The sequence below is a fragment of the Condylostylus longicornis genome, unplaced genomic scaffold (genome assembly GCF_029603195.1).
Source record: "Condylostylus longicornis isolate FDR11 unplaced genomic scaffold, ASM2960319v2 ptg000135l, whole genome shotgun sequence".
In the NCBI taxonomy this organism is placed as follows: Eukaryota; Metazoa; Arthropoda; class Insecta; order Diptera; family Dolichopodidae; genus Condylostylus; species Condylostylus longicornis.
In genome coordinates this window covers 11,632,947-11,646,820 of record NW_026578103.1, presented here as the reverse complement: position 1 = coordinate 11,646,820, position 13,874 = coordinate 11,632,947, and the positions used below count along the sequence as shown (strand labels likewise).

Below are 13,874 nucleotides of genomic sequence, written 5' to 3'. Positions count from 1 at the left end.
AGTCTTAAGCTGGCAATTCATTATATTTTCTTCGCCACAATTAAAACTTCATCCAGCTTTAAATCACATTTAAATTATTTTATATAATGTGTATGTATATGAAAAGTGTCATCTCGAACATCTGTAAATGATGTTAATTTCCATGTAAAATTTTAAATTTGTCCTAAACATCTAGTTAACGATCTTAATATGATAAAAATGAATTCCAATAAAATGATATAAACTAAAATATCTGAAGAATAATTTCTGTGGCAAATGTGGTTTCAGAGCTGGCTTGGGAATTAGAGAAGTGCTTCTTGGGCCCCAGGTTTTGGTTTATAATTGTCGCGATGTTTATAAACACATATTTTTTTTGTTGATTGTAAGAAAGCTTTCGATCGCGTTAAGCATGAAAAATTAATGGAAATTTTGAACAAAGTAAACATAGATCAAAAGGAAATTCAGTGCATTAAGAACTTAAATTGGCACCAAAAGGCTCTGGTGGTTTCTAGGAATTTTTCCACCATAGAAATTAAAATCACGAGGGTCATACGGTAGAAGGCATACTATCACCTTTACTATAGAGTTAGTAACATGGAAGTTTTGAGCAGAATAAATAGTGACCGTCAGCTGTTATTAACAATTAAAAGTAGAAAGACAGCATACTTAGGTCATCTAATCCGTAACAAAAAATATCATATTCTGCAATTAATCCTGCAAGGTAAAATGCATGGCAAAAGGCGGGTTGGACGAAAGCAAATGTCGTGGCTGCGAAATATCAGACAATGGACTGGCATACAAACAATCGGGCAACTAGTACACACCACACAGAATAAGGAGAGCTTTCCGCATATAATCGCAAACATCCAGTAGTGAATAAGCAGACAAAGAAGAAGAAGTGCGGCACCATTTAAAAATCCCTTAATTTTTTTTTTTTTTGCAAACTTTATATGGGAGAGGTACAATTCATTTCAAATTAACACTACTGGATCAGGGTCGAACTATAAGTTTCTCACTATATAAAATTCTTTTTCAGTTTCTATCAAACTCCGGCACACTTAAGATGATTAACACTCAAAAAAATTTTACACAATACTCGTATGTTAAAAATTTAATCGTCGGAATATAAACCTCACAATTGCATCGTCGATTGAATTTTTAGGAATTTTATAGTTGTTTTATTATGGGAAATTATTTCGATTGGAAGAAAAATTATTCAAGTTACTTGAAAAGTTTATAATTTAAATATTAAAATTTATATAAGATATGTATGTGTAAGAATGGCCATTTCTTTTAATGCTATCCCAAACTAATTTCTTTGGAGGTTTTTGAAATTTTCTTTGGCAATTTTAAAAAATTTTAAAAAATTTCTTTTTACATGAAAAGTCTCTTATACTCTCGGCAATCGGATTTCATTTTACATTGTACATTTTAAAGTTTTCAAGAAATGCAATGGGAAAAATCATCTCAACTTGATTCGGATTAAATAATTGATGTATCGCTCATGTAACATTTTCCTTAAATTCAGTTTAAAGTCTACGTCAAAAGCACATTTTATTACTAGCTTTAAATTTTTATGATTACTAGGTAGCTATATATTTCGTTTACCTTTTGTATGCTAATTACAGCTAATAATTGCTGTGCTAGCATTTAATTGACAGAAATATTTTAGTACTGTCACTTTGCCATATTATGTACACTTACATATTTATGACAATTAAGTCACTACATATGACATTGAGATTATGTGGATGAATTATAGGACAATTTAATGTGACACTCTGATACAAAATTGTAATTAATAAAATTTAAAATATTTTCAGTTAGATTTCAGATTAATATTCAATCGTGTCACATGAGTTTAAAGTCAATGCTTTTTATAATGCTTTTTATTTTCTATTTTCAATCTTGTCACTATTTAATTTTTTTAATTCAAAAGTCATTCAACTTTCAAATTAATTATAGAGGAAAAGAACAATAATAAAATTAGCCCGCAAAGTTACAATTATTATTAATTTGTGTATTTTTTGTATTTCTTTAATTAAACTTTTATTTTCTACATATACATACAAACACACAAATATGAAATATATTTCTTTATAATTTCAATGTCAATGCCATTTTTGACTGATTAAAACAAAAAATGTTTGTATATTATTTTAATTTTACATTATGCGTATGTTTGTATGTTTGTATATAAGGTTGTAATATCGTTATCAAAGAATAACAGCTATTAAACTCTTGAATGAATTAAAAATATTCTAAAAATGAAAATTTTTACTTTAAATATTTTTTAATAATGACCTTTTTAATTGAACTTTCAGAAGTAAAAATGACAAGAAAAGAAACCATATTGAAATGTTTTGAATGAATGTTACAGATTAAAATACTTTAAGAATTATTTAATAAATTACTTAAAATTAACAAAAAGAATTAAGACGTTATTAACCCTTTATTTTTAAAAAAACAATTAGAAACTTATTTGAAATATTTGAAATTATTAGCAATGATTTTGTAGAAAACATTAACCCTTGGCTTGTTGTTAGAAAATGAAATCAAAGCATTCCTAATAAATTATTTTTCTTATTCTTCAGCCTTCGACCAATATATTTGACATAAATTTTAGTAGTTCTCATAATATCGAAATGTTCAATTGTATTTTCAGATTATTTAAATTTATTTGCCTCTTATATAATAGATTGAATGTTAATTACAATGTTTTGTAATCTTTAAAATTAATTCTTTTAAATTAAATTTAAATACTTGCAATTTGTCCATTCGGCCTTAGTTGTGCCAATTTTTTTCAAATGAATCATCAGGAGATAACTTCCAGTATACTCCCACCAATAACTTCAAGTCTAGACAACCAAGTGTGATACACCCTCTCGACCACAAAGGAGATATAAATTTTCTGGAGTGATACAGGCCCGGGTAATTGTCTTTATGATAGACCCTGACCCGTTCCTTCCAATAATTTAAGGCGTACAGAATCATTGTCCTTAGCAAAGTAGGGCTCCTACCCAATGAAAGGAGTTGTGGCTTCCCTCCAGGCGGAACTAACAGCTCTCTCATTCCCATTTATACCGTAATGTTCACATTCGGTATAGACCGTCACTCACATTAAAATTACTTTGTTATACCTGGCAATTTGAAACCCACTAATGTTAAAATTATAATCGGAAATTTCATCTTTTCAGCAAAAATATTTGAAAATAAAAAATATATGAAGCGTTTCTATATACAATCATTGATTCGTATATTAAAGGACCTACTAAAATATAATATTTTTACATAGAATCATTGCATCTTAATTACATATTAAACAATCTTTAACTAAAGTTAATGCATGTACCTTATTACACAGAATAATCTTAAAACTGAAATACGAGTAATACTCGTACTTGTAATACAATTCAGATTAGGTAAAACAGGAAAAGATTTTTGCAATTTATTCGAAAGCTTATAAAGTAATTGAATTAGGAAAATTGTTTTATTCTGCTACAATATAAAAATATGTATATGTATTTATATATAGGTATATTTTATTTATTTAAAAAATACTCTGATTTTAGATGAAAAATATTTTCTACATAGAAGGTGCCTCTACCTTTGTCTGTTACACAGTTCTCTCTGCGCTATATTTTTTTTTAGATTTTAAACAACTTTTCTTTATTATTTATTTTAAAATAAATTTAATGTAATAAATAATCTTTTCTATATACTTTAATATTTGAAAACAAAATTGTTTATTATTTATTCACAATTGTAAAAAATATGAAATACAGTAATAACAGCGGTTATTGACATAACAGTGCGATTAAATGCAACTTCTTGTCGAATTTCTCATGGAACAGTCAATGTGATGTTGCGGTGTTGTCTTTGTTCCTGATTTTTAATGAGCTTTATTAAAAAGATTTTCCGACTAATTTTTACGAAAACAACGCGATTTTTAAGAAAATAGCCACATTTCATATTATCAGTTATTAGTAAGGTATTTTCAAGGCACCATACAATGTGATTACTGTGTAGTTCAAAACTCCCCTATTATCGTAAATTTTCTAGTTCATTTAAATAAATGTCATTTTTTTATTAGTCTTTAATACTTTAATAATCTCATATCGTGAATACTTTTTGTATTGCAACTATCATCATAAAATATCACCGTCTCATGAACGAAATTTTAATATTTTTTCAAAAAATATGGAACTCTAAATATTCTAGAAGAAACACCTCGCATAAATATTTTACATATTTCTTGCAAAGCCTTCTATTGAACTTACAGACATTTCTAATATCTTTCATTATTATGATAATAAATTAATTTTTCAATAAAGCAACATCTGACATTTTTTTTATGACAAAATCAAATAAATTTTAAGTTTTTCCATAATTTAGTTAAAGAATAGTTGAGTATACATTTTTATTTTTAAATTACAGATTAATACGAATGGCATTCTCACATTTTTAACAGAATTTCCGGAATTTTTAAATCAACCATTCCCCCTGGAATACCCGTCTATATCACCATTTTATTCAAATATTGATACGACTGGAGCAAATTCATCCTCTATTATTGTATTCTTTAGTACACAAGATGAAGATAAATTACAAAAAGCATCTGATTTAGTACGTTATGCATTTGCTGATAGTGAAGATTTCGAAGCTAGTATATTGTATGTTGCAACATGGGAAAATGTTGGATACTACAACGCAAAACAAGATAAACAAAATAGTTTTCAGGTTTTTAATATAGAAGAAAGCGTTTTTTGGAAAAAAAAAATTAATGTTTTTTTGCATAATTTTAGGCAGTCATCATATGCAATAATGATGAAACTTATGTGCAGTTTATTTATAAAAAAAATGGTCTTAATTGGTTACAAGGTGATATTGGTGAACTTGGTATATCAGATATTAGAGCACAATCTGGTTTTATATCAGAAGACGGAAGATATTTTACAATAATGGGATCTGGAACAGAAAAAGTATTTTTTTGTTTTTATTTTGTTCAAAAAAATTTATTTAAAAATTTAATTTTAATTTTAGGCCAGATATTTTAGTTCTCAAAGTAATATTGGTGTACCTGGTGTTTGGATATATCGAGTTGGTAAATTGGAATACGATGATAATGTCGAGGAACCAAATAATGTGGAAATTCAAGAGCTTGAACAACCCGAAGCTTCTTCATGTTCTGATGGTCTTTATAAAAAATGTCACACAAAAGCTCAATGTGTTGATAATTCAAGGGGATTTTGTTGTAAATGTAATGATGGTTTTTATGGCAATGGTTTCTCATGTATAGATCGTAAGGTACCAATTCGTGTAACTGGTTCAATATCCGGTACAATAAATGATCAAGTAATAGATGAAAGAGCCAAAATTCAAGCATATATTGTCATGTCTGATGGTAGAAGTTATACAGCTATAACACCAATTGATCCAGAAATTGGTCATCAATTAAAATTAGTCCTGCCGTTAGGTATAAATAATTTTTTTTTATTTTTATTTAAAATATTAAAAAATAACAAAGCAAAAAAATTTTAGGTCTTGCAATTTCATGGTTATTTGCTAAACCTGTTGGTGCTGGACTCAATGGTTATCATTTGACTGGAGGTGTATTAACACATTATTCAACGTTACTATTTAAAGAGACTGGAGAAAAATTTTATGTTAATCAAACATTTGAAGGACTCAATTATTGGGATCAATTATCAGTTAAAATAGAAGTATCTGGACGATTACCGCTAATAGAAGATGGCCCAAAATTGCAATTAAGCGATTTTATTGAAGAATATGAATTTATTTCAGAAAATAAATTACGATCAGTTAGTGATCAGGCAATAGAATTACCATCACATGATGAAATAATTGAATATCGTTTAGAACAAATGATTGTATTTAAGAGATGTGTGTCAGATGATGATTTAATGGATTCTCGTAAAACAATTGCACAAAAAAATTCAAAAGTTACTCTTGATTATGGTATTAATGAACAAGCTATAAGAATGTCTATATTGTCTAAGGTTGGTGTTGATCCATCTGGAAATCCTTGTTTAGATGGAACATCAATTTGTGGTTATAACACAATTTGTAAACCAACCGGCTTAGATACTTACGAATGTGGATGTGAAAATGGATATGTTCTAGATATTGCAAGTAATGAAATCCAACATTGTGTAGATATTGATGAATGCAGGTCTGGTTATCATATTTGTGATGAGAATGCAGAATGTGAAAATAATGGCGGCGGTTATACTTGTAAATGTTTTGATGGTTATGAAGGTAATGGATATGAATGCAAACCAATTATGGATGATCATAGTACATCAAAAAATCCTGAAATTACGTATGACGAAAGACCGATATTACATGCAAATAATAATAATTACAGTAGTACCAGTCATATGGATTGGAATAGAAGTAATGAAGAACATGAACGTGAACATGAACATGATCGCCAACATGAACATGATCGCCAGCATGAACATGAATATGAACATGAGCATGAACATGAAGATGAAAATACACATCAACACAAACATAGACATGAACATGAACACGATCATAATAAATGGAACGATGGAAATAATGAATATAATAATTGGCATATGACAACCCAATTGATTAATGCTTTGGAAGATCCATGTGAAGTAAATACTAAAGTTTAAAAATTGTTCTGCAAAATTGTACCATTAGTTTTCTTGCTTTTTTTAGAAATGCTCACCAAATGCTATTTGTGTCAATGGTCATTGTCATTGTAGAGAAGGTTTCGTTGGTGATGGTATTTTTTGCACTTCTTGTAGATTAGATGAACATTGGGTTGATGGCCGTTGTATACCATCATATCAAGCAACAGAGGTACAACCACTTTGTGACGAAAGAGAAGAATGCACTTGTCCAGATGGGTACGAATTTATATATGAAGAAAGTGCCTGTCGATTTGTTGGTTATGTTCAAGCAATAGAATTTCCAGATGACCAAGGTACACAAAATTCCCTTTAATACTAAAATAATATTATATGAATGATACATCATTTTTGTAGTTTCATGTGAAATCGATTATCACTGCCATCAGAACGCTACTTGTGAATGGTCAGAAGCTGTTGGAAAACATATTTGCATTTGTTCTAGAGGATTTATAGGCGATGGTCTAACTTGTATTAAAACGGAAATTACTTGTACTACGGTACTTTTTACAAAAATAAATTTTTCAATTCTTAATTTTCTGAACATAATTATTGATTAGTGATAAAATTAACAATATTTTGAAAATTTTTAGCAACCATCAATTTGCCATGAATATGCTACTTGTGAATATGATCAAGAACTAGGAAAATCAGAATGTATGTGCCTCAAAGGTTATATGGGTGATGGTTATCATTGTGAAATAGCACCCGAATGTATGGAAAATTTTGAATGTTCTGAAAATGCATATTGTGATCAAGGTGTATGTGTTTGTCAAAGTGGTTTTGAACGTGATCTAGCCGATCATTGTGTTCCAACTGGTACTTGCGGATTGGCAAGATGTTCTGAAAATGCTATTTGTAAATTAGAGCCACAACAACATATTCAATATTGCGAATGTTTGCCTGGTTATGCTGGCGATGGTTTAACATGTGAAAGCATTCCACCACCGTGTAATATTAGAAATAGCTGTGGTTTACATGCTTCATGCATTCGATTGCATAAGTAAGTTATTAATGGCAATGTTAATGTTTACTAATTGTAAAAAGTTTAAATTGTGTAAATTGTAACTTTTAGGGATAATCCAAATTATGAATGTGTTTGTGATCCAGGTTTCAATGGTGATGGAATTTTATGTATTGAGGAGCCGAATTGCAGAAATACACCGACATTATGTGATCCTAAAGCAGTTTGCGAATCAACAGAAATGGGTTTAATGTGTGTTTGCCCAGATGGTAATTTGTAGATTATTTTGATGAACTATAAATAGTGCATGTAACTTTAAAATTGAGTTCCTTTCAAAAATTATTTCATATACTTACTGAAATTTCTCAAGAGTATTACTTACTGAATTTCTCAAATCAAAAAATTTTCTGATATCTAGTCATAATTTTAATATAGACTTAGTAACATAAAAAATTTTATTTACGGTACCCCTTTTCAAGTTTCATAATTTTTAATTTCATTTTAGGTTTCTTAGGAAATGGAACATTTTGTAAGGAAATTGCTCCACATGAATTTGGTTTTCTTCTAATTAGTCAAGGATTAGTAATTATTCGGATTCCATTTAATAGTAAACTCGGTAAACCAATATCGTTGGCGTCGATGGCAATTGGTTTAGATAAAGATTGTGTTGAAGGTCGTGTATATTGGGGAGATATTGCAGCTAAAAAAATAATGAGTGTCAAATATGATGGAACAGAGAGTAAAGAATTTATAACTGAAAGTATGAATTTTATAAAATATTTCTTAGTTATTAGAAAAATTTTCTTAAATTAATTCTTTATTTTCATCCATTTAATATAGACTTAGAATCACCTGAAGGTATTGCAATTGATTGGATTGCTAGACGTTTATATTGGACTGATTCTGGTAAAGATACAATTGAGGTAGCTAATATAGATAATCCACAAGAAAGAGTTGTAATCATTAAAAAACATTTAGTTAATCCACGTGGTATTGCCGTAGATCCATTTAAACAGTATGTATTAATATTTATGACAATGAATTACCCATTATTTTTAATTTCTGTGCAAAAAAAATTAATTATATTATAGAAAATTATATTGGTCTGATTGGAATCGTGATTCACCAAAAATTGAAATGTCAAATTTAGATGGTACTGAAAGGCGAACAATTGCTACAAAACCTGAATTAATATTACCAAATTCATTGGTTGTTATACCAAATACGGATGAATTATGTTATGCTGATGCTGGTTCACATAAAATAGAATGTTTAGATTTGGGAAATGAAAATTCAAGAACAGTTGCTAGTAATTTATCATATCCATTCGGTTTAGCAAATACTGATGAAAGTTTCTATTGGACTGATTGGACAACGTAATTTAATTTTAAAAATTACTTCTTTAAAAATTCAATTTAATAAAAATTTTATTTTGATATTTTTAGAAAACAAATTGAAAGTGTTGATATACATGGTAATAGAAAACAAGGTTTAAGAATTCCAGTATTCGGTAGTCATAAAATGTTTGGTATGACAGCTGTTGATAATTATTGTCCACGCGGTTATAATCCATGTCAAATTAATAATGGTGGATGTACAGATAATAGAATTTGTTTACCAAATAATCGATCACCATCGGGTAAAAGTTGTAAATGTACCAAATTATCGAAAGATTGTGATTTCGATGATATGCATCATCATTTATAAAACATGAAATGGAAAAAAGGATTCTAAAAATACAAAGGATAATAAGGAAATGATCAAATATTTTTATTTTTAATATTAAGTCTTTAGTTTTAAAATTATTGTTTTTTTTTATTGTAGCTGTATGTATATTTTAAAAAAAAAAAAGAAATCTTATATTATTTGTAGACTCTAAGGCTAGCGTACTTGAAAAAGAAAAACTAAATTTTTTTTTAATTTAAAATTTAAAATTAATAAAATAATTAATCAGGAATATTTTAAGGAAATGAAATTTTTTTGTAAACTATTAATTAAGTTTTTAATTTCTTTTTAATAATTGCATATTAAAATTTAAGTAATTTTTGTATAAAAAAAAAAAAAGGAAACCAAATCATAATTAATATGAAAGAAAATTGTTTAATTCTTGTTTAACATTTTGTGGTGTGCTTAAAAAATAAAATAATAATTTTAAATCTAAAAATTTAGATAAAAATTAATTTGTATGTTATTTTTGATCCTCTCCATGTTAAACAAAGAACAAAATATTTTTGCTCGGTTCCATAAATCTAAAATAATAATGCAAACAGCAAAACTTTCAAGAATTCACATTGATTGCTGTTAAAAAGCAATTTCAATTGTTGTTTTAAATGACTTGTCTAACTACAAAGAAAGCAAATGGGAAAAATCAAGTAATGTCACTCAAATAATGTCACTCAAAAATAATCAATTCAAAAGAGAGAACGCAACATAAAGTTGGCACTTTCGTTACTTTTCATATAATATAACTTGTTTACTTTTAAAACTTAAAAAACAAAATAAAAAATGAGCATATACCAAGATCAACGAACGTAAAAAAACTTTTCTTGGTGCGTGCATAAATTTTAGTTTACAAGACACAAAACTTAAATGACATGATGCTTGAAATTAGTATTGAATTTAGGCATTTTTATTTCTATAATAGGGGGTTTTCGTTTATTCAGTTGTAGAATAGTTTTAGCTTGTAGTACGTTCGAAAATTCACGCTAAATCATTCGGAAATTACTGGCTGCAATAAAGTGCGTTCAGAAATTCAATCTGCAATAAAGAAATGTTAGAAATGTGACGCAGTCCTATAGTATAAATTTTGTCACAGCCTCATGAAATTTTTGTTTTAAATTTAAAATGCAAAAAAAATTTTAAATTTAAAAATGGCAGAATTATATAGATGTTGAAGAGTTATTAAAGTAAGTTTTATTTAAGTCTTCAAATCTTTCATAAATAATTTCACTTCTGTTATTTTCGAACGACTGATTATTTAGAAGTTTCAGAATTTGTAGACTGCGTAAACAAAAAAAAACTTAGTTAAAGTTTTTGCATACTGTTTAACGCTGCGACCTAGAAATTTTAGTTCTAATGTAAAACTTTCAGCGCAGCGGGCATAAACAAAAACCTCCTATTTCTAAATTCGTGTTTCTAACTTACAACTTAAATTAGTTAGAGAACATACAAACCCGCTTGCAAAAACTACAAATTTATGCTGCTGTCAAAACAAGGGTTTTCAGTTGTGAAAGATTTTTAGATTGTCATATTAAGTTTTTTAAAGTTTCAAACATGAAACCACAAAATTAATTACATATTTTATTATTTCCCATTCACTGAAATACAAATTTAATTTTTTTATTCTAATAAATCCTGTAAATCTGACATTATTTTACAAAATAGTTCTTAAAAATCGTATATCTTAAAAATCTTAACATGCAGTTGTAGTTATAAAACAAACTGCAAAAATTTTACTGTATTATCAAACATAATGTTTTTTTGACAGCACGTGCAGTACTTCATTGTCATATATAGGACACATTTAGAACTTAGAAATAAATTATAAAAAACGCAATTTTAAATTGTTTTAATGCGCTCATAACTTCATTTTCCAATTCTTATTCAATATTTGTCATGATTTTCCAAAGAAAACGTAGAATTTTCACAAATTATTTCATCTGCAAATTTTTATAATTTTCCAAAATTTAAAAATTTTTAAAAATTTTTATAGGTATTAAAATAGTAATTTAATTATATTTAATATTATAATTTAAAAAAAAAAATATTTTCCTATATTTTGTTTTTCATTCAAAAATCTATTTAAAATTTTATTTATCAACAGTGTTATTTTATATTATAAGAATTAAAATAATTTTAAAATGTCTAATAAACAATATTGAGTAATTATAACTTAATCTTATAGATTTAAGAATGATTTAAATTTAATACTCACATTTCATTCTTACGATCACTTTTAATCCTAACTAAATATAATATTTTAGATTCTACAGATTTAATAACAAATTATTCATTAATGTCAACTTCTGTGAGATGCCGACACTTCCCCAGAACGCAATTTGCAAAAGTTATGAATTCTAAAGCATTTCTAATTGCAATGATTGAAATTTTTTTTGTCTTATTTTTGCATTCGCTTTTGTGCATTTACTGAATTTGTCAAAAATTTTTTTAAAAATAAGTGATATAGAAAACAGGTAAGGAAAATATGGTTCTTATTTATAAATTATAAATAAATAGTGAATTTTTTTAATTAATTTCTTGTAGTGAAAATTTCTTTTCAAAATTTAAAAATATTAACAATTTTAAAATAACAAAACGTCAATTGAGAAGAATTGCATTAATTGCATATGACTGCCATTTCCAAAATTTATATAATTGACATGATCGTCAGATTGATGAAGTTCTAGGAAAGTGCCATATATAATGCTAATTCGAATACATATATGTATATGTAAAAATATTTACAATTTTTATGAGATCTTAATTTTACTGAAATCTTATGATACATTTTAATTAAATTCTACGACCATATTCTTATATATTTTAATTTACATATATACTGTAAGCTGTGATTTAAATTTCAAATTTTAATTACTAACTCTTATATTGCTGTTATTGTTCTTGAACAATTTTCCATAATTTTTTTCGTAACGTTCACATTTCTCATAATAAATTTATTATTGAAAGTTCTTCCATAATAATTTTAAATTGCCTTAAATAAATTAATATAAATACAAAATAAAATAAAAAATTTAATTTTAAATATTGAATCGTTATAGTTGAAAGCCATCACCACATTGAGTGTACTTCAACATGTGCCGGGTTTCTAAATATCACCAGAGCACCTGATGAAGTACAATAGACATGGGATGCTTTTGAAGTAAAAAATCATTAATATTAAAATATTAAAAAGATGCAACATAAAAAAATTAAAATAGTAAACTAAAAAATTTAACACTTTTAATATTAATTTTAAAATTCTAAATTCACTCAATTGTTGATAAAAAATTAACTCTTCGCGCGCTACTTCAGGTACCTGACTATTATAAAAAATAAAGCCCCGGCCCCTGTTTAGCGCGCTAAGAATCAATTAAACTATATGATTTATGAACATGATTAGCAATATTCTTAACTGCTTTTTAATCATAATTAAAAGATGATAAAGCATCTCATAACTAATATTTTAATTTTCACTTTGTTTGATTACAAATTTCTGGATATTCTGGATATAATATGGCTCTGTCGTAAAATTAAAGAATAATTTTAATTTCTTCATTGAAGGAAAGCATTCCTAACCTAAAATGTGTAAATATTATTTAATATTTTTTTTTGTTTTTTAATATTCAATTATGCTTTGTTATCGCATAAAATCTTCCATTCTCTTGTAAATTATTTTTTAGTTTCTCTCATTAAATCCAGAAATTCAGGCGGTTATTTGCATAGTTTTTGATCTATTATCTCTGTTCAGTGATAAATGCATGAAAGTGAACCTAAAAAAAATAAATTTAATTTTAGAATTAATTAATTTATAATAATTAAAAAATTTTTACAGCACATACAATTCAAAAGTTTCACCAACTTTATTTTAAACAAATTCACCTGATTTTCTGTTTCAATTAAAACAGATAATTGTAAAAAAAATTTTATTTTTAAATTTTTTTTTAATGAAAAATTTTATAAAAATTTTCCTTTCATTTAGAATTTTAACCGATCTACACACAATTTTATTTATATACCCATAACAATATTCTTGAATAGACCGTATATATATATATATATATATTAAAGATAGGAGAGAATAAAGGTTATTTTTAGAATGAACATGAACAACAATCATTACCAACACCTACATCCTACGCCATTTATTTATTCGCCTCAATTTTTGTTTTTTCTTTTTTTATTTAATTTTCTCTGTCGCATATTTGTCTTTTTCTTTTTTTGTTCTCTTTATAAATAAGTGTACGTGTAATCTATTTGGATTTATTAGTATTCTTAGAAATCTCAGAGGCGTCAATATAATTTCAGAAAATATATTACATATATTTCATATATACGTATATGTATATATATAAATGTACATTAAATAAATATAATAATATTTATATAAGATGAATGCACGCACATAAAAATGTTTTAATACGTAAATGAACTTTAAATTGAAAATATATAATAATATTTTATTTTTAAACAGAAACTATATGCTTCTATATAAAATAATCTAAGATGATTCTGATGAAATTTAATAGATC

At 26.6% G+C, this 13,874-nt stretch overlaps 1 protein-coding gene across 1 annotated transcript; it reads left to right on the top strand.

Moving 5' to 3' along the window:
- The first annotated feature begins 573 nt into the window (after positions 1 to 573).
- On the top strand, positions 574 to 9,374 carry LOC129615175 (nidogen). Its single transcript, XM_055530273.1, has 13 exons — positions 574 to 795; positions 4,417 to 4,719; positions 4,785 to 4,961; positions 5,023 to 5,455; positions 5,521 to 6,626; positions 6,691 to 6,958; positions 7,020 to 7,162; positions 7,256 to 7,665; positions 7,738 to 7,895; positions 8,132 to 8,386; positions 8,467 to 8,641; positions 8,718 to 9,002; positions 9,072 to 9,374. Exons 1-13 carry the CDS (start codon positions 574 to 576, stop codon positions 9,331 to 9,333), a joined length of 4,197 nt encoding a protein of 1,398 aa, XP_055386248.1. The 3' UTR covers positions 9,334 to 9,374.
- The last annotated feature ends 4,500 nt before the right edge of the window (positions 9,375 to 13,874 follow it).

Bases quoted from the DNA above. Each gene is read 5' to 3' on its own strand.
- LOC129615175 (XM_055530273.1), top strand. From the start codon at position 574: ATGGAAGTTTTGAGCAGAATAAATAGTGACCGTCAGCTGTTATTAACA. The intron at 4,962-5,022 runs GTATTTTTTTGT...TTTTAATTTTAG, and splicing joins TGGGATCTGGAACAGAAAAA to GCCAGATATTTTAGTTCTCA. The intron at 7,163-7,255 runs GTACTTTTTACA...GAAAATTTTTAG, and splicing joins CGGAAATTACTTGTACTACG to CAACCATCAATTTGCCATGA.